This window comes from Phalacrocorax aristotelis, chromosome Z (assembly GCF_949628215.1).
Source record: "Phalacrocorax aristotelis chromosome Z, bGulAri2.1, whole genome shotgun sequence".
NCBI classification, from domain to species: domain Eukaryota; kingdom Metazoa; phylum Chordata; class Aves; order Suliformes; family Phalacrocoracidae; genus Phalacrocorax; species Phalacrocorax aristotelis.
The window spans coordinates 42,979,984-43,002,112 of NC_134311.1; the positions used below are offsets into that span (position 1 = coordinate 42,979,984).

The 22,129-nt window shown below is 37.3% G+C and overlaps 1 protein-coding gene across 1 annotated transcript; it reads left to right on the forward strand.

Moving 5' to 3' along the window:
* The first annotated feature begins 2,576 nt into the window (after positions 1–2,576).
* On the forward strand, positions 2,577–20,454 carry ANXA1 (annexin A1). Its single transcript, XM_075078408.1, has 13 exons — positions 2,577–2,783; positions 6,836–6,914; positions 9,064–9,157; positions 9,937–10,031; positions 11,672–11,785; positions 12,394–12,484; positions 13,495–13,574; positions 14,645–14,701; positions 15,831–15,924; positions 16,535–16,630; positions 17,720–17,778; positions 18,636–18,758; positions 20,083–20,454. The coding sequence occupies exons 2-13, from the start codon at positions 6,849–6,851 to the stop codon at positions 20,140–20,142; spliced, it is 1,029 nt and encodes a 342-aa protein (XP_074934509.1). The 5' UTR covers positions 2,577–2,783; positions 6,836–6,848; the 3' UTR covers positions 20,143–20,454.
* The last annotated feature ends 1,675 nt before the right edge of the window (positions 20,455–22,129 follow it).

Sequence of the window (22,129 nt, forward strand, 5' to 3'; positions counted from 1 at the left end):
AAAGTAAAGAAAAATGTTTATTTTTGTCTCATTTATACTATGACAGCAGCTGCATGCTTTGCCACTTCTGAATAAACAATAACCGATCAAAAATAAACGATACACAAACTGTTACAACTTTGTGAAACAATGATAGAGTTACAGTTAAAAACTTAACAATAAACACTAAGGCTCCCTGCAATTAAATTGCATTTTTTAAGTCTATGCATTTTCTAAAATAAAGCTCTGTAGCTCAGATGATGATTCACTACAACTTCAGGAACACGATGAGTCAACTTCTCCCCACCCATTAGGGAGGAAAAGCAAATGCAAACCGCACCTGCAATGGGTTGTAGCACAATGCCTTCATGTCAGATCACTCTGAAAGTAGAAACACAGGCTTGAAAGACAATAAAACAAACAAAAAAGAGAGGTGAAAAAATACTGTGATGAAAATGGGATAATAGTCCAATTATTGAGAAAGCATATTAGAAAAAAGAGATTATGTGGAAGAGTTTCTTACTAAATACTTGTAACACACTAATTCCTACCCTTATAGGCCTGCAGTAAATGCTGCTATGCTATTTTCTTTACTGAGAAAATGCCAAAAACTTACCAAGATTCTCTGAGCCTGTGTAACCCAACTTTATAGGTTATTTCAGTATGACAAAAGGCTCAGCTAGGTGCACCAGGCATAAGCACAGATTTCCAGCTTTTCAGTATAAATGGATTGTAATTAGCCATGCTTATTAATAGACAAGGAAAACAGTCCCAGAAAAAGAGTGTAAACGGAGGTTTTAGTCAACATTCAACACCAGTGAAATAAGACTGGAAGTGTGGTACTGACATGGAGACAGTCAGGAGGGCAGGAGTAATCTGAACTTCATGATTCATAATTAAATAAACAAAATCAAATACTACCTGACAGCTTGCTCACAGTACCACTGTTAGCTGGTAAGCCCGTTCAATTACTCAGTTTAGTGAAAAATATCTGAAATACCTTTGTCAGTCCACATGTGAAATGTGCAGATAAAAAGGAAAGAACAACATGCAGGGGAAAATTGCTGCCAGAGAGTTGGGGGAGCTGGGGCCCTTCTGTGGGCCAGGACTGGGGAGGGCAGTCCCAAAGGGGTTGGCAAGGCAGGGCCTGGTAGCCCCTTCTGCCTCATTACCCCAGTCAGAAGCAGGAGAGCCAGGGGCACTGGGGGCAGTCCCAGACCCAAGCATTGGGCATCTCCCTGGGGATAGGGATGGGGATGGGATGGGACAGGACATCAGTCCACAGGCTGGGCTGAGCCTAGGTTCCACAGCCAGTCCCAGACTGGCTGCAAGGCAGTGGGGCAGTGGCTCAGGTAGGGACCAAATGCTGGGGTCACAGCTGAAGGCAGGTCCCAGGGCTGGGGTGGCCTGGTCACTGCCTCCTGCAGCACTACTGGGGGTTCTTCCCTTGGCCCAGTGGGATAGGGACCCTCTTGGCTGTGCTGATCCTGAGCTGGCCCCCAGCACCCACAGCCAAACCCTGTTGGGGGTACATCTTTATGGCCCCAGCAGTTTCTACAGGGGTATTTTAAACAGAAGAAGGTGTAAGTAATGCTGAATAGTGTATGAAATTATGTGCTACATTTGAGGAATTTGTGTGTCCCTCTAATGCTATCCAGCAGTCAGTTCCCTTTCCTCCTCATTTTATCAGGATTACAAGGGCAGACTGCATTTCATGTATGTTTGTGAGAGGCAGATCAGCCATACTTCCTCATTCTGGAGGTGCCAGTGTGTTGCAGCAAGTCCAAGTCAGCTGAAAGCAGGACAACAGTCAGCTGGGAGACCAATCTGCTAGTTGCAAATGCTTCTGGTTCAGGAAGTGGTATTTCTTCACTAGGCATCATGTTCTGGGCCAGTCTGAGATGTTAGTGATACACTGCATGGAGCTGTGCTGGATGTATCCCTGAAAAATGTGTTTGGTCAGCTTGGTGAGGAAGTGCTTGCAGAAAACTTCTAGCTAGCTGGTAGAATCCCTCATCTTGTGCAAACCACTCTCACTTTGAACTTCAGAGTTTAATCAGAATGTTTTAACCTCTTTCTAACTATGTAGGTGCCAGTTATTTCTCGTTTATTAAACCTGTCTGTTTCCACGTTTCATTTCAAAAAAAACCCAAACCAACCAACCCCAAAACAACAAAAAAAAACAACCAACCAAAAAAACCCAAACCAAAAAACCCCATATGGTATTAATATTAAATTTTAGACATATCTTATTCCTGGACTGACTTCCATGAGCTGATGTGCAGAAGAAGCAGAGATAATAGCCACCAGACCTTAGTGAAGCATGAAAGTCACACTGACTCTTCTCCACTATTTTCTCTCAAAGATTCACTGAGCAAAGATATATCAATGTATTCACTTCAAAGTAGTAACAGACATGTTAAAATGACAAGGGAGTAACTCAAGTTTAGCTTTTCAATGTTTTAGTCTTACAATCCTGAAAGATTTATGGCATTTTACTACAGTGATGCATGAGGCCATGGCAGGGGAGGAGAGCTAGGCATGCTCATTCGTTATATTTTCACTTCTGAAAACTGATCCTGCTTCCTCCAGCACATAGTTTTGCAATGGGGTTTTTTGTGTGTGGTTCTGTGTTTTGGACAGTACCCAGATTTAGCTGCTGCAAAGAGCAGCTGGTTGCTGGGCTGTGCAAACACTGGTTGCTAGGTGCGGTCTCCTGCGCAGTGCTATAAAAGTATTGCAAGCCCTCTGCTCTCTTACTCAGGACTGTGCCACCCTGAAAAGTTGTATTAGTGAGGAAGGAGGTAGGTTTTTGTGTTTCTTTACTGCTCTCTGTAGATCAAAAAACTTTAAGAATTGTGCACTAAATTTGTCAACTAACTTGGTGCAATATTCTGTGTGTTGGATTTGCTGGCACAGGAAAAGGTGGGTGTGGGCAGGAGAAATTTGTTCAGTTTTGCAATAGTTTGGGTACATGGAAGGGCTGGGACAATTATTGCCTTTATTTAATGCTTGTAAGGAATTGAAAAAAAAAATGCTTAAAAGATTAAAACCAAACTTATTTAGAGTTGACTGTTTCCTGTGCTTTCTCTTTGCCTTTGTAGTAGGCTGTTGTAGAAATCTGCAGTAAAACTGGAGTTGCTGGAAAACTAATGTGCTTTGTATGTTAAAAAAAAAGAAACAGCTGTTGTTATTTCAACAATAATTTGCTGCTTTGGGTCTGTAGAAGAGTCTTTGCTCATGAAAGCAATGAAAACGAGGCAAAGCAATCTTTTAGAAACATAAGAGCAAAACTCTGGTTTTGTGACTAAGAACTTAGGCAAAGCCACATAAGGAAGTGCTGTGTCATATGGGGTTTGTTCTCCTAAAACTTTCCACTGAATTTTCCAAGGATGAGATTGTTTTCCTCTCTGATGTTTTCATTCATATTCAGTAGACTTTCCCACTGTAAAATAAATTATTGTGTTAGATCTACTGCCTGTTTTTCTGATAGGGTATAATGACCTTAATTTACATCAGGAGCCTGGTAACTAGCATTGGACATTAACCAGAGATGATATATCTTATACAGTTCATGATAGGTTTAAATAAGCATGGAGAAACAGTGTCATTTGATACAGACTGTAGTGTAAAAGCTTAGTTTCTGTCTTTAAATATTTTCAATAGATATTGAGTATTTTCTCAAAACTTTTGAATATTTGCATATGTCCAGTTCAAGGGTGCTTCTTCTGGATACTGGGAGCCAGACAGAAAGTATCACTGCAGTAACTCTTGTGAAGCAACAGTTAGGACTTCCAGTCTGGATCTCTGACTTTTCATTCCAGTTGCAATGTTGATCATTCCAACTGGGAATGATAAAACACATAAAAACCACAATCTTTCAAACAGAGAAATTTTAAGTTCTTGATTCTCCTTCCTTTAAGTGGGACTTCTACACATTCCAGTTTGGGAAGTGGGACACATGATCTGGACAATATTTTATTTAACAGAAAAACTCTCAAATATGTATTTGGTATGGAGTAACCAGAAAGAAGTGTCACACTTTTCCATGGTACCTTCTGTTTGTACCACTCTGTAGGTACATATAGTTTTTTCATGTCCCCGTTCATAGATTTTGTCCTGAGCTGAAAAGTAAAGGAAAATATACGGCAGAAAGCCATCAGTTCTTCCAGTCCTTTTCATACTAAATTAAAATAATGTTTTGACTGAATTTATCCCTCCTGGATGTAGGTATTTTATACATGAGCTGTTTGCATTTTAGAGTGGAGTGCGTCAAAGCGTTGTGAAAGACCTTTACTCTGTCAGGGCTGTCTTCCTAGATTCCATTCTTTTTTCTTATTAGCCATAGTTTCTTATAAAGCAGGCAAACAGTTCTATATGTAAAGTGGTTTCTTCACTTTGTGAGCCAATTCAAGCAGAGTAAGGTCTTTAGTCCCCCTCAAGAGCCACTACCTAGTTTGACTTTGCAGAGTTGGACTAGATGACCTCTAACCCTTCCAACTGAAAGCGTTCTAGGAGTCTATGATTCTATGACCTTTATTAAAATTACATTATTTGTTTACTAGATGAAAATACATGGATATGCATGCCAAAGTGTCTTTATTTAAAAAGAAGGGAAAAAAAGACTTAGTTTTTAAGGCACAGAATTATTTTACTGTATCTCTAATTTAAATTAGGATAAATATAAAAGTTTAGAGGCTTAATAAACCCAATTTAGTATAGGCTAGAAGCCTTCTGCTCTAGTCATTCCCAAGAGCAACAAAGCCTCTAGAGCTGGGTGTGAGGTGTGTGAGTGGGGACAGGTAGAAGAAATGTTTTCGTTCTACTGCATATGGCCTTTATGTGTGCTGTGATAAAATGCAGCAGAACTTCAGACACTCTAGCACTTCCTTTGGCCTCATATAATTCTTCTGTCAATACAAGAAAGGTACAGGAGTCATTATGAGAGCTTGATAAAATATTGTTTTTAATAACAACATAAGTATGCTTTTCTGATCCTCAGTAAATGACACAAGCATGAAAGCTGATCCTTACAACTTACACAATATTCTGACCATTATTTACTGAGATGAGACCTACTCTAAGTAACAGTGAAATAAAGATTCAGAGTTAGTTTCAGTTTTTCTAGCAGCACAGTCAGAGCTGAATTTTGTGCCCTCAGGGCTTTGGGAAGGGCACAAAAGCAAGAGTTTTCTGAGGAAGCAGAAGTGTGGGTGGCTCCTGCCTAGAAGAGGGGAGGGAAGGGTGGAGCTGGGCAGGAGGGCTGGAGGAGGGCCATGAGAGGTAGCTGCCGCTTTGTTTGCATCTGAACATGGAAGTAAGCTTTACAGTTTTGCTGTGAGGGAAAGAAACAGCCAGGCTGAAGCTACACTTCTTGATCCTAGGTGTGTGTCACTTTAAATGACTGCTTTTTGCCCTTCCTAGCGGACACAGGTCATAAATATGGCAAGTGTGTTTGCAGCATAAGCAACATAATTTTTTATACTCATGTATATGATCTACATTTTATGATCTACACCCCAAGACCGCAAATAGCATTTTGTCTCCGTTTACACTATAGAATAATAGAATCATAGAATCGTTAAGGTTGGAAAAGACCCTTAAGATCATCGAGTCCAACCACTAAACTCTCACCTCCAAGTCCACCACTAAACCATATCCTCAAGCACCACATCTATCCTTCTTTTAGATACCTCCAGGGATGGAGACTCAACCACCTCCCTGGGCAGCCTGTTCCAATGCCTGACAACCCTTTCGGTGAAGAAGTTTTTTCTAATGTCCAACCTAAAGTTCCCCTGGTGCAGCTTGAGGCCATTTCCTCTTGCCCTATCGCTTGTTACTGGGGAGAAGAGACCAAAGACACTCCAGTTTACCCAGCAACATTCGTTCATTGTTTATATGTATACTTTAAAACCAAGTCTTCCTAGAGTTTGCCATGGAATTGTGTTTTGAAGAAAAAAAAAATCTATTTAAAGCAGACCAAAAATGCTTTATTTGATAAAACATTAAATTCTGCTCTTTGTTCCCTCACTATTTCTATTACCAAACAGAATATTCCATACATCAAAGCTGCTATAAAGCCACCTATTAATTATTTTTGGATGCTCAATGTAAAATCATATCACCATTGGTCTTTTTTCCCATCCTGCATGGTATCTTATGGAAAAGCTAGTCTGATTTTTATTTTGAGTGGTAAAAAGCAAAAATTACTTTTTTTTCCCCCTTCTTTAATAGATAATGCTCTATTTTGCAGAAATTGGAGGAAATATGTAAGAAATAAGGAACAGTGTAGGTGAAACTGTCCAATATTACTTGTCTTCTTTTGGAAGGGGCTAGTCAAAGAAATTGCATAAGAATGTATTTAAGAAGGGAATATCTTTTGCCTTAACACACAAGAGCTCTAACCTCAGCAAATGATGAGACAAGAATATTTGTTTACCACTGAATTTGAACAGAATCAAATATTCAGTAAGCTAAATGGGCAAAGCTGATGCCTTAACTAATGGGGAAAGACAGACTTTAATTTGTTTCTGGTACCTTCCCTTTGTAAGTCAGTGCTAATGCTTAGATATTTCCGTAGTAAATAAGCAAATAGTCCGACTAGTTTACTGGTCTATTTCTAATCTAAAACTTCTGCAAGTAGCTAAGGGTCAGGGGGTGAGCAAGAAATTGTGGAGCATTGCATCACCTGCCAAAAGTTACCTGCTTCCAACAGTACCAGTCAATTAGTGCTTGGGAGACTAACCCCTGCATATCATAGTTCAAAAGAAAGGATTTTGAGAGTGCGAAACTTTGATTTGTACTTGGTGCTGAAAACTATGAAAAATGGTTTGTAACTTGATGCATCTCTTCCCAGGAACTCTGTCAACATGGCTATGGTATCAGAATTTCTGAAACAGGCATGGTTCATAGAAAATCAGGAGCAGGAATGTATTGTAAGTATTATCACTTTTTGAGAGCATCATGCTTAATTTCAAGTACTTTTAAAAGTTATTTCAATGCATATGCCACCTATTGTCTTTGATACACTCGAAGGGAGAAAAACCAATGGCAAAACTCCAGCTGATTAGAACTGGAACCCAATTTTATTGCAACATATAACCTAATACAATCTAATAACCTAGTAGGTCTGCTATAAGATGAAAAATTACTTTTATTTGCACATATCAGTCTTGTTATCAGTTCCTAGGCAGATCTAGTTACTGTAAAGAAATTGTAATTTCCATTGATCAATCACTGATTCACTCAAGTTATCCTCCTTAAGGTAGTAATCTGATGCACAAGTGTGTAAATGTGTAAGAATATGTTCAGATGACATGAGAAAAACAGGAACTCTTAGGCTGAGGTACAGGAAGCCATGAGTTAGAGCCCAGGAACGTAAAGGAGGAACTAAAGTTACTCGTATATGTCCTAGTTTTCTTATTATATGTCATGTTTACGATGGAAAGAGTCACAGTTTGTAATAAAACATCTCAGATAATCAGTATTGGTATAATTAGAAGGGAGGCTTATAGTGGTGAGAAGTCAACAGTTATTGCACTAGGACGATGTGGGGAGGCTTTGTGACAGTGAAGTTCATTAAGATACTGAAAGGACTGTTAGCAAAGGAAAAGCAGCACACTTTAAAGTCACAGGAGATCCTAAAGAACTTTCATTTTGAAAAAAACCCTGAAAATAAGGGGGAAGTTTCAGTAAATAAAGTTTTCTGCTCTTTGCGTATTTCATAATATTGACTCCATAATGTTTTGTGCATAAAACTTTGGCTCCACCATCCCATTCCTCTTGCACTCCCAGGTCCAGAGCCATTCTGGCTGTGTTTGTTATTGCTAGTAGCTTGTCATGGAAGCCAGTATACAACGACTCACGTGGTGTGCCTAGGAAATAGGCAGCAAACCAGTCTTGTTCCTCTGTTGGCTTATTACACAAGTCACAGCGATATTTTTCAAAAGTATGCAAGACATTGCTTTAAGTATGCAGTCCCTCTGTTCTCACACAACCCCTAGGTAGTTGAATATTTAATTATCAGATATTAGAAATGTACAAAATTCAATACAGAATGCTTTATGTAAAACATGTATCCGTAAGGCCCTGCCATTTGTCTTGTGCTATTTAGTAGCAAAGGATTTAAAAAAATTAAAATAGTGAGTTGTTGAAACAGGACGAAGAGTAAAGGTGATTCTGAAAAAGTTTAGCAAAACTGCTGGGGATTTCAAAATAAAAAATCCCACCATATATCATACCAAGGGGAATTCTATACAAATATTTAATCAAGAGCCTTGGGGCATTTTATAACTTCTGTAAACGACAGTAACGAGTATGGCATTGGTTAGGTAGTGCTGTTGGGTTATAAGACCTACATGCAACTTGATTTGTCATGACTTAGGGCAAGCCATGTAATCTGTCACATAGTGGAATTAATTATCCCTAGTTATTCCCAGAGCACTTTAGACATTGGCAAGGGAGTGTGCATCTAGGAGTGGATTCACCAAAGGCAGCCACTAAATAATGCCTGTGAAGAAAATGTGGCTTACATTTCGACTTTCAAAGAAGCTGGGTAACAGTTCTCCACTTCCTTGTAGGATAAGATTTGAACTCTTCTCCAAGATCTTGCATGAAAGAAGCGCTCATCGCTTTAGATAAGAGTCAGCTGAGAAGTCACTTAATGTGATGCACAGTCAATTTGCATAAGATGAGCAGGGAAATTAGCAGCAATTTACTGGCAGTGCCTGTAGAATTTAATTGTTGTTTTAGAGCCTTTAAAATTTGGACATAATTGCCTAACGTGACAGTTAAGAAGTATTTTTCTGTGAAATCCAACTCACCCTGAGAAATTGGTCTTCAAGTGCCTCAAATAATGTATTAAGTATTTTCTGTTTAATGTAAGAGGTGTGAAAGGAATAGATCCAATGCAAATCCATTACTGAGTCTGTTTAATTCTCTGTAGTTACAAGACTGTGTATGTTCCTTGATAGTCCTATAGTAAGTAGTTCCAAATACATGGCTTATTTAGGAATCTAAAACTGCTTCTTTGTAAAAATATCATTTGGAATGGACAATATATATTTTTTCCACCCTCCTCTGCAGAAAAGTTCAAAAGGTGGCTCTGGAGTACACTCATACCCTAACTTCGATCCATCAGCTGATGTTGCTGCTTTGGAAAAAGCTATTACTGTAAAGGGTAAGAGGATTAAATATTTAACCTGTTACATTAGGACTCTTCCTTAGGAATTTTTGAGAATAGCACTGAATAAAATATCAGAGAGAGAGGTGATGGCAAGCAGGAGAGTTGCCTGTGGTTTTAAAAGTTTGGCAATACATTAAATTATACCACTTGGTAAAGAACCTCATCTCTTTGATATCCTTATGTATTACAATTTCAGACCTTAGTACTACATTAAAGTTCTTGAACATGTTGAAGGAAGGGTTGGAAAAATTTAATTTTTAGAGAATCAAAAAATATTATAACATACCATACTAATACTTCATTTGACACCCATAGAATTCCCTCAAGAGGCAGTGAGTATGCTGATAATATAGTGTATGTTTCTATTGCACTTCTCTCTTCTAATGAAATCCACATTTGGCTCTTTGCCTGTATTTTGAAACCTTTTTCAGTTTGACTTACTGAGATTAAATGAGTACATAGTCTAATTTATTTTTGTGTTATTCTGGAGTGTAAGTTTTGCATTCAGAACACTTTGATACTTTCTAGATGAAACTGTAGAAACATAGGTTTCTGTGCTCTATGGGAATCTATTTACTGTGTTTCTTCACTACATCACTAATTGTCAGTAGATTATTACAGTTTTTATTTTGGTTAAACTTCAGTGTGTCAAGAAATCAAAATATGACACAAAGGAAACAATAAAATGTAAAAATTATTATTTGGCTAAATGATGGACCAGTGACCATTATAATATTTCCAATATAGTAGACATGTTGTTTGGTGTTTCTTAGGTGTGGATGAAGCCACCATCATTGACATCTTGACTAAAAGAACAAATGTTCAGCGTCAGCAGATCAAAGCTGCCTATCAACAGGCTAAAGGAAAGGTAAAGAATTTTCAAGCCAAGCTTAAATTTACACCCAGAATATCAATGTTGCTCCTGGCTTATATGGTACATATAGCTTTAGCTTCATAAAAAAGAAAGATACAGTCTTCTGCCTTCTGTAGTTTGTGAAAACTGTGACAGAATGATAATACCCTGCAACTATACTGCCAATGCTGAACCTTTGAATATGGTGTCCACTATTTTGAAATAAGAAAAATTTTGAGGTTCTAACTTTCCAGATTTTTGAATGCCCTAGAGATCCTTCAGAACACTAAATTTCTGACAGAGATTTCACTGCCACCTTGGAGACAGTCTGTTGAGAGAAAGGGAGAGGTGGAGAGGAGGACTTGTAGGTATGTCTCTGAATATTTAAGTCCAGGTAGAATACTAAATAGGATAGGAAAGTTGTAGGACCATAACACTGTTCCACAAGTATACCAGCACTGGTAGATGGATGGGTGTACAGGGAGCAGTGTTCTTCTACCTCTGAGTGATAAAACTGCTAGTCTCTGGAACTGAGAAGCTTGGAAATGACTGCATATTTCTGGAAAAGTTTGTAATTTCTCTTACTTTTCTCTATAACACATTTTCTCCAGTCGAACATGTATCTCTAAACTGAAATTACAATTGCACTGTTGGTATACTAGGGTTACTGAGCATTTTCTCCTTGGAAAGTGATGCCTTTGAATTTTTTGCTTTGTAACTAACTCTAAGTGTAACTTTGAAGGGCCAAGACAGAAAATAAATCTAATAGCTCATTTTAACCTAGATTTCTTGTTTCTGTTCAGGAAACCTTACTTGTTGTTTTCACAGTTCTCTCCACCCCTCAGAGGAAAATTCAATCATGCAATTATATTTTTTAAGGACCTAAATTAAAATACAACTTCAAAGACACAGGCAGACTAATGCTATTAGATTAATAGATATCCTGGTCCCTGGCACACCATCAAAAGCAGAACAGAACTAACTATGGACTTCATGCTTCCTTCTGAAATAATCGTATTGGTTTAGGTATCCTACAAAACAGATTGACCTTCTCCGTCTTACATCCACAACCTTGACACATACTTGGTGGAGAATAGGGCTGTAACTTTTAATGTAATGAAATAGAGTACTGAGCATTTCCAGATTTTTTTTAAGCTTAAATTTAGGTCAAATTAGAATATAGCCCAAATCTTAACTTCAGGACTTGCAGTTTTGTGTAGGGTGTTATTACAGTACATCCACAGTGTTTCCACTGCAAATTCTGTACCCTTTATGCAATAAATGGATTTATTAAAAAGTTATCCAGATAAGCAACATATCATATGATCAGTTGTAATCAAAACAGCAATATAGTATTACCGTCCCTTAAAAAAAAAATCAGCCTAATTTAAGTCTTCTTCTAATGCTGTCAATGGGTGAATCTGGCTGAACTGCAACATGTGAAAGCACTCCTGAATACTTATTGAAAAACCCGACACTTAGATTGACATAAAGGTGACAAAAATTCAGTTAGGACTTCATATTTCTTTCTAGTAGTTAAAGCAATTATGTAGACTAAGATTAATCAGAAATCAGACTTAATTTTTGGACTGTAGCTGAACAGCAGCTTTTTACCATTCACTGGCTAAGTATGTTTCACATTATTCCTGCCACAGAGTCTGGAAGACGCCTTGAAAAAAGTTCTGAAAAGCCACCTGGAAGATGTTGTTGTGGCTCTGCTCAAAACTCCAGCTCAGTTTGATGCTGAAGAATTAAGAGCCTCTATGAAGGTAAGGCAAAAGCTTGTGAGAAAAACTTTCTTAAAGAGCACAAATAGTTACCAAAGCCTGTAAGTGACACTGGAGTTGGGTTTCTAAACTTGTGTATTGTCTTCATTTTAACACCACTTTGTAAAATAAATCTATACTGGTAATCCAGGTTCTGAGAAGAAGACCCAGCCATCTCTGCTGAATTTCAGTGTTGGAGGAAATTGGCTGCAAATGGTATTCTTTTGTGAGAATGAATTCATTCTGCTTTCTGAATAAGGGTAGCTGATGGAGTGGTAGAAAGACATAGTGTTTACAGATATGTTTAAGTAAGAGAAAACAAAATAAAGGAAGGAGTATTTTTCTTCATAATTTTTACATTCCTATCTTTTATGTGCCCTGCTTTGTCCCTTTAGTGCTTCTTTTGGGTACCAGTGATATCAGATTTGATAAAAAAATAATCCCAAAAGAGCCGAAATAATATTGTATGGAAGCACAATGTTAATTTTAATTTCTTGTTCTCCATGGGGCCTTCAAAGTCAAGGCCATGATTTTCACCTTATTTCTGGCCTTCTAAATTTTAAGTTTGTAGTATCAAATAACATTTCTAAAAATGCAAACATTTTTGTCAGGGACTTGGAACTGATGAAGATACCTTAATTGAGATTCTGTGCTCAAGAAACAACAGAGAGATCAGAGAAGCCAGCAGATACTACAAAGAAGGTAATTCAGAGCAAGAAAGAAGTATTAATGGTATAACTATAGCAGGCACATTGCAGTCACAGCCTCACTGAGATGACGTTGTAGGAGGCAAGCGAAGCTTCTCAGAAGACTGAAAATATTGCAGGGGAGGGTGGTCATACTGACTTCTTCTGACCTATGCAGATCCCAATACAGAAAGAAAGGACACAACGTCAGTGCCAGAACTTCAGAGGTCTCGTGGAATGGGCCATGCATTTAGATGTTTTCTAGGGTGCAAGTAAAACCCAGCTGCCTTTCTTCTCTTGTAACTAAGCCTTGGCTGACCTCTTAAGATCTCACTAGGCTTGAAGAAAAAGCTTATTGACTTAGCAACACAGATAGCTATAGCACCATAGATAACATTAGCAGAAGGAGCAACCAGTGAACAAAGGGGAACAATCTTTGAAGAGAGGACTAAAACATAATGTGCTCTCTCTCACATATGTAGAGTTTACTGCAGTCAAACAGTGTTGTCTAATTAAACCATGTTTTCTGGGATTATGGGCTAACTTTTCCAAGAGATTTCCATTCAAATAGTCTCAGAAGCTCAAATTAATAGTTTGATTTTTCAGAAGAGTTTTGTGATTGAGTTCAGTGCTGATAAGTACAACCAGAAATAAGAAGGAAAAACAAATGGCTCAGAAAAAGTTTCAAGCTTTTTTTTATACTTCACCAGCAAGAACCCAAGACAATGCCAACCACAAGACCTTGGAGAAGGACTTTTAAAGCAAATTTTGGGTTTAGTCTCCAACTTCACAGCACATCTCAGGGGTTAGAGGTCATGTTACAGATACATCCCTTCTCAAAGCTAAATGAGAGAAAGCAAGAAAACTGTATTTCTAATGGGCATATTTAAGTGGGAGGTTATGAAAAGGCTGAAAAATCATGGAATCATAAAATGGTTTAGTTTGGAAGGGACCTTTAAAGAATGTCTAGTCAACCTAGTAGACAGCTTTAAAACAAACTATGAATCCTTTTTCTCTTGATTTCAGTGCTGAAGAGAGATCTGACACAAGACATTATCTCTGACACATCTGGAGACTTTCAGAAGGCTTTGGTTGCTCTATCCAAGGTATGCTGTGTTTAAGCATTTTGAGTGACATTACCCATAATAAAAATTTAGTGCTGTCAAGACTATTTTAGAGAAAGACTTACAATAAACAAGGATTTATTTCCTTCATTATTTCTTATTTACATATCTTCAACTCTGTGAAATTGTTATTAAAGAAGCTATAATGAGATTTTATCTCAAATGCATTTTAAAAAACAGTGGTGTTTCTTATTGTTTGTCAGTTATGGTTTTAGGACTTTTTGTGGTAACTGAGTGTAAGCATTTCATAAAAAAGGAATGTCATGTCAATTGACTAGAAATAGAAGAAGAAGAAATGCTTACAATTAGGTGAATAATTGTTCAGTTAAGTTTATAAGTATATACACTATATATAATATTGTAATTTAGTAATTGGTAAATTTGTCTTGCTGTCAAAATATGTTTCCAATAGATAAGAGGACTGGGGCAGTGAGCTAACAAGTGAACAAAGTGGTTTGTGGATTTATGTTCAAAAGGACATGAGTTTAAACAGTGGGGCTGGCTGATAAAAAGACCCTTTTAAAATGCATAAATATTTGACTCCATTATTGCTGAGGAAATGTATATGAAGCTTGTACATACACTTGGGATTATTTTTTGATACATCTGTGTGCATCATTTTGATTTTAAGTTTTTGGTTTCAAACCAACTTGAAAGAAGTCTATTCAATGGTCATCAGGGACCAAATCACAGCTTCCAAGCCTGTAACTTCACATTAAGAAACAATGCTTCCTGTGGATTTTAGTGTAGGACTTCAGAAATAAACTGCTGATGGCCTTAGAAATGTGAGCTATGGTTGATTAACAAATACAACAGCTTTATTCACACAATGATTGACATACCTGTATCTATCTGCAATTATGTATTAAGGTATGTATGAGAACGGTGGAGCAGAACTTTAAAATGCTGAGTTTTGGTGAACTTAATGATTGTGAGTAGCAGTGAAATAAATGTCTTTATTTATTTATTTATCTATCTATCCATCTATCTATTTATTTATTTATCTATCTATCTATCTATTTATTTATTTATTTATTTTTTTATTTATGTAGGCTGATCGATGTGAAGATACTCATGTGAATGATGAGCTTGCTGATAGTGATGCCAGGGTAAGATCATATTTGGCACTCTGCACATCTTCTTCATCTGACTTACTTGAGATTACAAACTGTTTGTGAATGTTATACTTCAATCTTTTTCACTGCAGACCTAACAGAGATTTATATGTTATACAGCAATCTTTTCCGAGGGGATACTTTTTATAAAGTTCATGTAAGCTTCGCTATCTGAAGGAAATGAAATCTTCACCTTCAGCATGTTAACTATAGATATTGCTTTACAGTAATGAACCTTTCAAGATTATTGGGTAAACATCACAGTAATTTTCTGAATAATTCTAAAATCAGCATTTTTCCCTATTTTTTCCACAATTATTGTGACTATTTTTGTTAAAATCTTGGTAAACGTTAGCAGTCTTTCCTGAGTTTTCACCTATAAAATCTTACAACACTATTACAATTTAAATGTAGATTGACTTTAAATTGATTTTTTGAAAATCCAACCAAGAAAAGGCCATTGAGCAACACTGCTTTTATTCCTTCTACATATGTAGTTTAGTTATCTCATCAGCCCTAGATATGAAAGGTCAGTAAATCAATACCCTAAGCTCAAAAGTTCAATAATATTTCTCTTGGTGCAGACAGAGTGTTGTTAAATATTCTTTGCTGCTGTGTGGAAGTCTTTAATTATTATTTATAGAGAGGTTTGAGGAGGTGAGGAAAATGAAGGAGGCTGATTTGGTCCATTAAAGTCACCCCTGGAAAGACAAGGAGTACTTGGTGTGTAGGCTGCTCCTTCACATATGCCCAGTTAATATCAGAGATAATTTTGTTTGTCTGACCAAAGCTTGCCAGTCCTAAGCTCCCATGTAAACCCTAAGCGTATTATGACATCTGAAAAATACCTTCATTCAATAATGTAGTATACCCAGAAGTGCTAGATGGTAATTGTAAAATGGCTGAAAATATGTTTTGTAGCTGCGTAGTGTTCTTTAGATACTGTTAAAACATAAGTAAAGTATGAAGTATTATTGATTGAGCTAGAGGTAGTTTGGAGTTGTGTAGAGCTTTGTAATGGATTGTGTCAAGGACTAGAGTTCATCACTGAAAAGCTGTGGCCTGCCTTTGGCTGATGGCCTCAGAAGTAGAATATTTTATTTCTGTGCTTTCTTTATGGCAGGCCTTGTATGAAGCAGGAGAGAAAAGGAAAGGAACTGATATTAATGTGTTTATTACTGTTCTTACTGCAAGAAGCTACCCACATCTCCGAAGGGGTAGGTTGGATGAAACTTCGTGCTTCACAGGAATTGTATTTTGAATATGACCTGCTCATGAAAGAGATATAGATTATCAAGACACGACTGTGTTAGAAAGATGTTTGTAGTTGGATACTTGCTTGCTTTCTAAGGGTGCAGTTGGCAGCTTGGCTGCTCTTTTCGTACTAGTGATGAGTAATACAATTTAGATTGTTAACAAAACTATTTCCATGAAGTCTCACATGGGTAGTGATCACAAGGCCAAGGGATCAGTGTGGCAGGGATTCTGAATGTTCCCCAACATGATCTTGCTCCTCAGCCACTTTGCCCTGGGTAGAGGTATCACCTAATGTCACAAGCTCCAGCAGAGTCACTGGATCTATCTATCCCTACCAATGGGAGCACAAACCCTATCATCCTAACAAAGTCCCATTTCTTATGCTGTCTCCACTAATCCATGCAGTAACACTGTTCTTTACACTGTGCTGGCTGAAGAAAATAGAAAGATGGCCTAAAAGCAGTCATCTGTGTACACTGTTACAGCAACGAGGACAGAATAAGGCAGAGGCAGTGTAGGGAGTATACTGTATTTTCATCACTATTCACTGAGTTTTCTTCCCTTATTTAGTCTTTCAGAAGTACACCAAATACAGCAAGCACGACATGAACAAAGTACTGGATTTGGAGCTGAAAGGTGATATTGAGAACTGCCTGACTACCATTGGTAAGTGGTTATGCAGATTGTAACATAGTATATATACTGACCTTATGAAAACCTACTTTTTACTTCTGTCATACTTGCTCTGATAGGAAGCTATTCTGGGCTTACCCTGTTTCACCGAGAAACTTGCTAAATAATGCTTTGGAAGACCTAGTCCAAACATAATGATTTAATTTAGTTATTTTAAATCAGTTAAAGTTGATGAATGAGTAGAAATACCACCCCCCTGATATGTAGAAAGGTCTTTTAAAGAGAACAGATGTGTCATCAACATAGGAAAGTCTTTACAGGAAGACAATATGCCAAAAAGAGATGTAAGAACAGGCAAAATATGTATGAAAAATCCAAGATTTTTGAAGCTGTCTTCAAAAAAAAAACAACCAAAACCACAAAACCCCGAACCCACTCTTCTGTAAATTTTGTTTTTCAAACATATTTATAATATATGTTCATTAAAAATATAATGAATTTCCTTCTGCGGCTTTGTTCCAAAAAAGATTCTTAAAAGGTTTGTGATAAAGGTGTATGTTAAGACCCATAAAGTTATTGTTCCTCATGAACAGTAAGATGAGGCAATGACTCACTTAAATCACTCTTCTCAGTGGACCAGGGATGGAATCAGAAGCCAGACACCCATCTATTTTTCAGCTTTTATATCACAGTCAAATACATTTGGATAAAAGAATGAGTCCCATCAGATCCCTCTTAATATCAGAAGTGGAGGGCAAGTACTTCGTAAAACTGAGTTTACAAAACAGCAGAACGTAACATCCAGCTTTGCTGTAAAAGGCAAATGCTTTTACAATTCACTTCTTGGGAACTTGGGAACATCTTTCTTAATTTTGTGGCAATAAGCTACGGAGTGCAGTATTGTAAACTATTGTCCCCTGACTGAATTGCTTTCTGAACAGACCAAGTAAAGGAACTGCTACTTCTCCCATATTTTGAAGACAGGTAACAAAGTAGTAGATAAATAGGATATGCTGGTAGGAGCACTGGGACTGCTTTGGAGGTGTTTTCTTTCCAAACTTTTGCCTTTTGTTACTTTTTCATGTATAACATATATGACCTTATCTCATTGTTTCATTGCAGTGAAGTGTGCCACAAGCAAGCCGGCTTTCTTTGCTGAAAAACTCCACTTGGCCATGAAGGTAACCTAAAGAAAGAACTTTTTGTAAACATGCAGTGCTTTGTAAGCTGAAAAATAACAAGCTACCTAGAGCTCTCTAAGCCCTTTGTGTGATAAAAAAAGGACTGCAGAAGAAAATTAAGTTCTTTCCTTTGAAAACTCTGAGAGTGTTTCTATAGGAGGAGCTGCCTGTTTGCTATAGGGTGTTCAGGAAGGCATTTGTCCATCCACATATCTCTTTTACTCTAGACAGTGACAGGCAGCCAGCTAACTGGAACTTTTCTGATTTATGAAGCCACAAAAATATTAATGAAAAGTAAACAGGAAAGCACTTACAGAACTGGACAAGAACCTTGTAGAAGCCTAATCTTTGACAAGACATCCATGATCGTTCTGGCAAATTTGGAACCTGAGTTGAGTAAGGCAGCTAGAGACACTGAAACTGCCTAGTATGCAGGTATTTTCATAACTCCTGTGACTTGGTTAGGAGCAGTGTGTGAAAAATTGAGTGAATTGTTATGCAAATACACTTCATTGCACTCTTAAAAAATAAAAAGGCAGCAAAATCTAGATTGTCTCTGCTGTCTAGCGCAGTGAAGGACATGCCTTTTTTTAGGAAACAGCTGAAACAAATGCATGAAAAGGAAATCCAGGGGTAGAGGTAACCTGTCAGAAGTGAATTGTGCTCATAGGAAACAGAAGGGGGATAAGAGATGACCCTCTCATGAGAGATGTTGAAGGAATAGATTATGGGCTCTGTACACCCACATGGAAGTCTGATGGATTATCACAGAGAACCTTGATTTAAGATGTTGTTATGACATAAGTAGCCTCTTTTTTGTTTTCTTTTCTTTTTTTTTTCTTTTTTTCTTTTAACAGGGCTTTGGGACACGGCACAAAGAACTCATCAGAATCATGGTTTCACGCCATGAAGTGGATATGAATGAGATCAAAGGCTATTACAAGAATCTGTATGGCATCTCTCTCCGCCAAGCCATTATGGTAGGTTTTCTTTCAGGTGATATATTCAATACAAAACAACCAAATGATTTTGGAAGCTCATTAAGAGTTTGTTAACTCTTCTGCTCCTCAGTCACCAGTTCATCCTGAGTAACTCACTGGAGCTGAGTAACTCATGTTCCCAATGATCCACATGCTAGTAGAACTAATTCATTTTCTGGGGCAATGTTTTTGCCACAAAAGCTATAGCAATTTGTTAGTAGTGTTACATGTCTCAGGGTATCATCTTACAGTAGAAACCAAGAATTGAATAGAGACTACAGTATGCCCAAGCTCCTGTGCTTGAGCAGACATAAGGTACATTGGCAGGAGAGTGGAGACGGTTGCTCTCTGAGAGAGATTTGATGCAACCGGCTATTGGTTTTTAACATTTGAGGAACTCCTGCAAATACCTTGAAAACTTGAAATTTATTTGGCCTGCTTTCCAGGTGATTTAGGTAGAAATATCTTCCTAAAGGGTACAGATGACCCAATGTATTTTCCAGAAAATTTAAACCAATGGAAGAGTTGTAGAAAGCTGAAGTGTGGAGCTTCGTGGAGGCCAGTAGACAACACTAAAAAAAGAGTCTTGATTGGAGTGGAAACATAGTCCCTACATGTATCAAAATCCCTTTTTGACTTTTATTGGTGTCTGCTACTTTTTCAGCTAGGTGCCAAAGTTAACTTTCATTCTTCCATCATGAGTGTGTGTGATCTGTAATTTGGTATGTAATTACATCACCTCATAGTGTTCCAAAAGGCTTGAGGTGTAGCGTGGCTACACTAAACAATTCACACGTCTCTGCAAAGTAGATTCAAATTTGAGAAAACATAGTGTGTGATAACTATAGTGAACGCTTAATGCATATTATAATTTCTTCCCAAGCTGAATAAGTGATATTATGGTAAATTATGGTGAATAGTATATCACTATACTATTAGCCTGTGTTTGAGATATCCTAGATACAATGTGTATAGTGTTTTAATGTAAATGAATATTGGACATCGCTGGTCAAGGAAGGCATTTTCACTGTATCTAGAGAAGAAAAGCTTTAACTCCTGGGTAGAAATCCCAGGATTTTCGCTGGCCTTGTCTACCTCTGCTCCACTCTAGAAATGTGTTTATTTATTTCTAGGCCATACAGATAACTTCAGTGAAGGTACTCAGTTCAACCTCAGGCTGTGGCTAACATATATGTGTTACTAATTGAGTAGTTTATTTAGGTGAAAGATTGATGTCTGGTACATGTATACTGAATGCTTATTGAGTTTTATTTCACTTCATTATTATCCTAACAATTGTGGTTTTTTGTACTTAAATTGACAGGATGAACTCAAAGGAGATTATGAAAAAATCCTGGTGGCTTTATGTGGAAGTGATAACTAAATTTCATGTTCCTGCAATGTACTCAGTCCCTGTTGCTGAAGGTCTTTATATTTGCCTCAGCTGTCTATATAAAATACAGGCTTTACACAGGTTTCTGTGGAATGGTACTTAGTCCATATGTGGTATGTTGAAAACCTGTAACCTAGAATGTGTTTTTTCATTATCTTTATTTTGAATGGCATTATTATCTCTTGTTGCCGTTATTTATCCAAAGTGAAAGAATGCCCCCAAATTTCCATTTGCTTGATTAATCATGCAAAAGGTAAAGTTTTCATCTATGCAAAGCAAATAAACTTTTAAAAATAGAATTAACCTGTGTGAAATTTTGTATGTCCTTTTTTGCTTTTCTGCCTTTAGTTGCAAATTTTCTGCATACAGTTTATGAGAGAAAAAACAAGTAAATTACTTAAATAATCAAAAAATAATGTAGCAATATCACACAGTATAACTGACCTTTCCATTTCACTTCAGCTAGGGTTTATGTAAGTCAGATGTAAGAAAAATAACTAAAGATAAGTTATTTAAAAAATTAGCACTATAAAAAAGCTAACAATATCTCTGTCTTGTTCTTTTTAATTTAAATTCCAGACTAAATAAACCTGTTATATTTTCCACACAGGGGAAAAAAAAAAAAAAAAAGAATTGAAAAAACTCATTATAGCCCATGTAGGACATCTACCTTTTCCTGATAAGTTGATTAAATTTTTTATACTATCTCCGGAGTGAAAAAAATACTGTCGCTACCTCTATTTGGGATAGAGTTAATGCTTGGCATTACTGTCCTGTTTGTGCCAGATGCTGTACAAATGAGTTATTATAACTCTCAGGTGCATTGGTGGATTTAAGCATTGCTTGTTGGCTCCTGATTAAATGCAGACACTGCTGGTCTCTTGGCTAATTTGTGTTAAACATTGCAGGCCCTCTTTGCTTCATATTGGGATGGTCTAGGGTAACAGAACTAGGTGTTTGGAAAAGAAGTCTTATTCTAGAGGAAACATTGGCCTTGCTAGAGCTGGAGAGAAAATTCCCATATGCCTTCCACAGGGCTGAGTTTTGATATACCCCAGTTATTTTCCAAGGTCTATAATTCCCACCCTACCATGGTTTACTTTGTTGGTAATCCTTGTTGTCCTCATGGGATAAGTGGAAGACAGAGATTCTGACCAAGGAAGTTTATGGGACATATACATGGTAGTCGTCAATTAAAACAGAAAAACAAACAAACAACCCGACACATGCACAGAGATCATGTGACGAGAGATCTGTTTGATCAAATTACAAGCTTCAGAGAAAACAGAACAAAACCTCCTTGTATGTTTTGAGTGTGACACTAGCAAAAGATGGATTTTCTTAAGAGACAGATGTCAGGAGAATGCAATTCCGCAATCCCTTAGTCCGTATAATGATGAGTTGGAAAGGCTAATTGTGGCAGTAAAATTTTATTGGAAGGAAAGTCAAACTTTACTGAATATGAAATGAAGATGCATCTTGATTCTCCACCAGAACCCCCTTGCTTCCTTTCTTTCTAAAAAATACATAGAAGGGAATGATTACTTGCAGCTGTGGTTTCCTTGTGAACTTGTGGTGATAAACATGTATGTTTTTATTACATGCATATAACTACATGTATGTTTTTATTACATGCATATAACTACATGTATAAAAAAATATATACATATAAAGCATATATGCTTTGCTCACCTCTTTAGCATGGATAGCAACCTATTAAAAGTGAAGAAGTTGCAGTGAATGGATTTTGAGATATTACCAGTGCTGCTGGCCAGACCCCTGGAGAAACAAAAAAAAAGCGCAGACCTGTGCTCAGTGGATGGATCATAACTAACCAACTTGTAGCCAGTAGATTATTAGGCGTAATCTTGAAACTCTTGTTTCAACATTTCAGTCACTGTGAAATTGAGAAGCGCTGCAGCTATGCAAAGGGAAAGAATGTGATTTCATCAGCATAGGAAGAAAATGTTTTTCAAGA

Excerpts from the sequence above, each read along its gene's own strand:
- ANXA1 (XM_075078408.1), top strand. The coding sequence starts at position 6,849 with ATGGCTATGGTATCAGAATTTCTGAAACAGGCATGGTTCATAGAAAAT. Across the intron at positions 12,485-13,494 it reads CAGCAGATACTACAAAGAAG|TGCTGAAGAGAGATCTGACA; the intron begins GTAATTCAGAGC and ends TCTTGATTTCAG. Across the intron at positions 18,759-20,082 it reads CTCTCCGCCAAGCCATTATG|GATGAACTCAAAGGAGATTA; the intron begins GTAGGTTTTCTT and ends TTAAATTGACAG.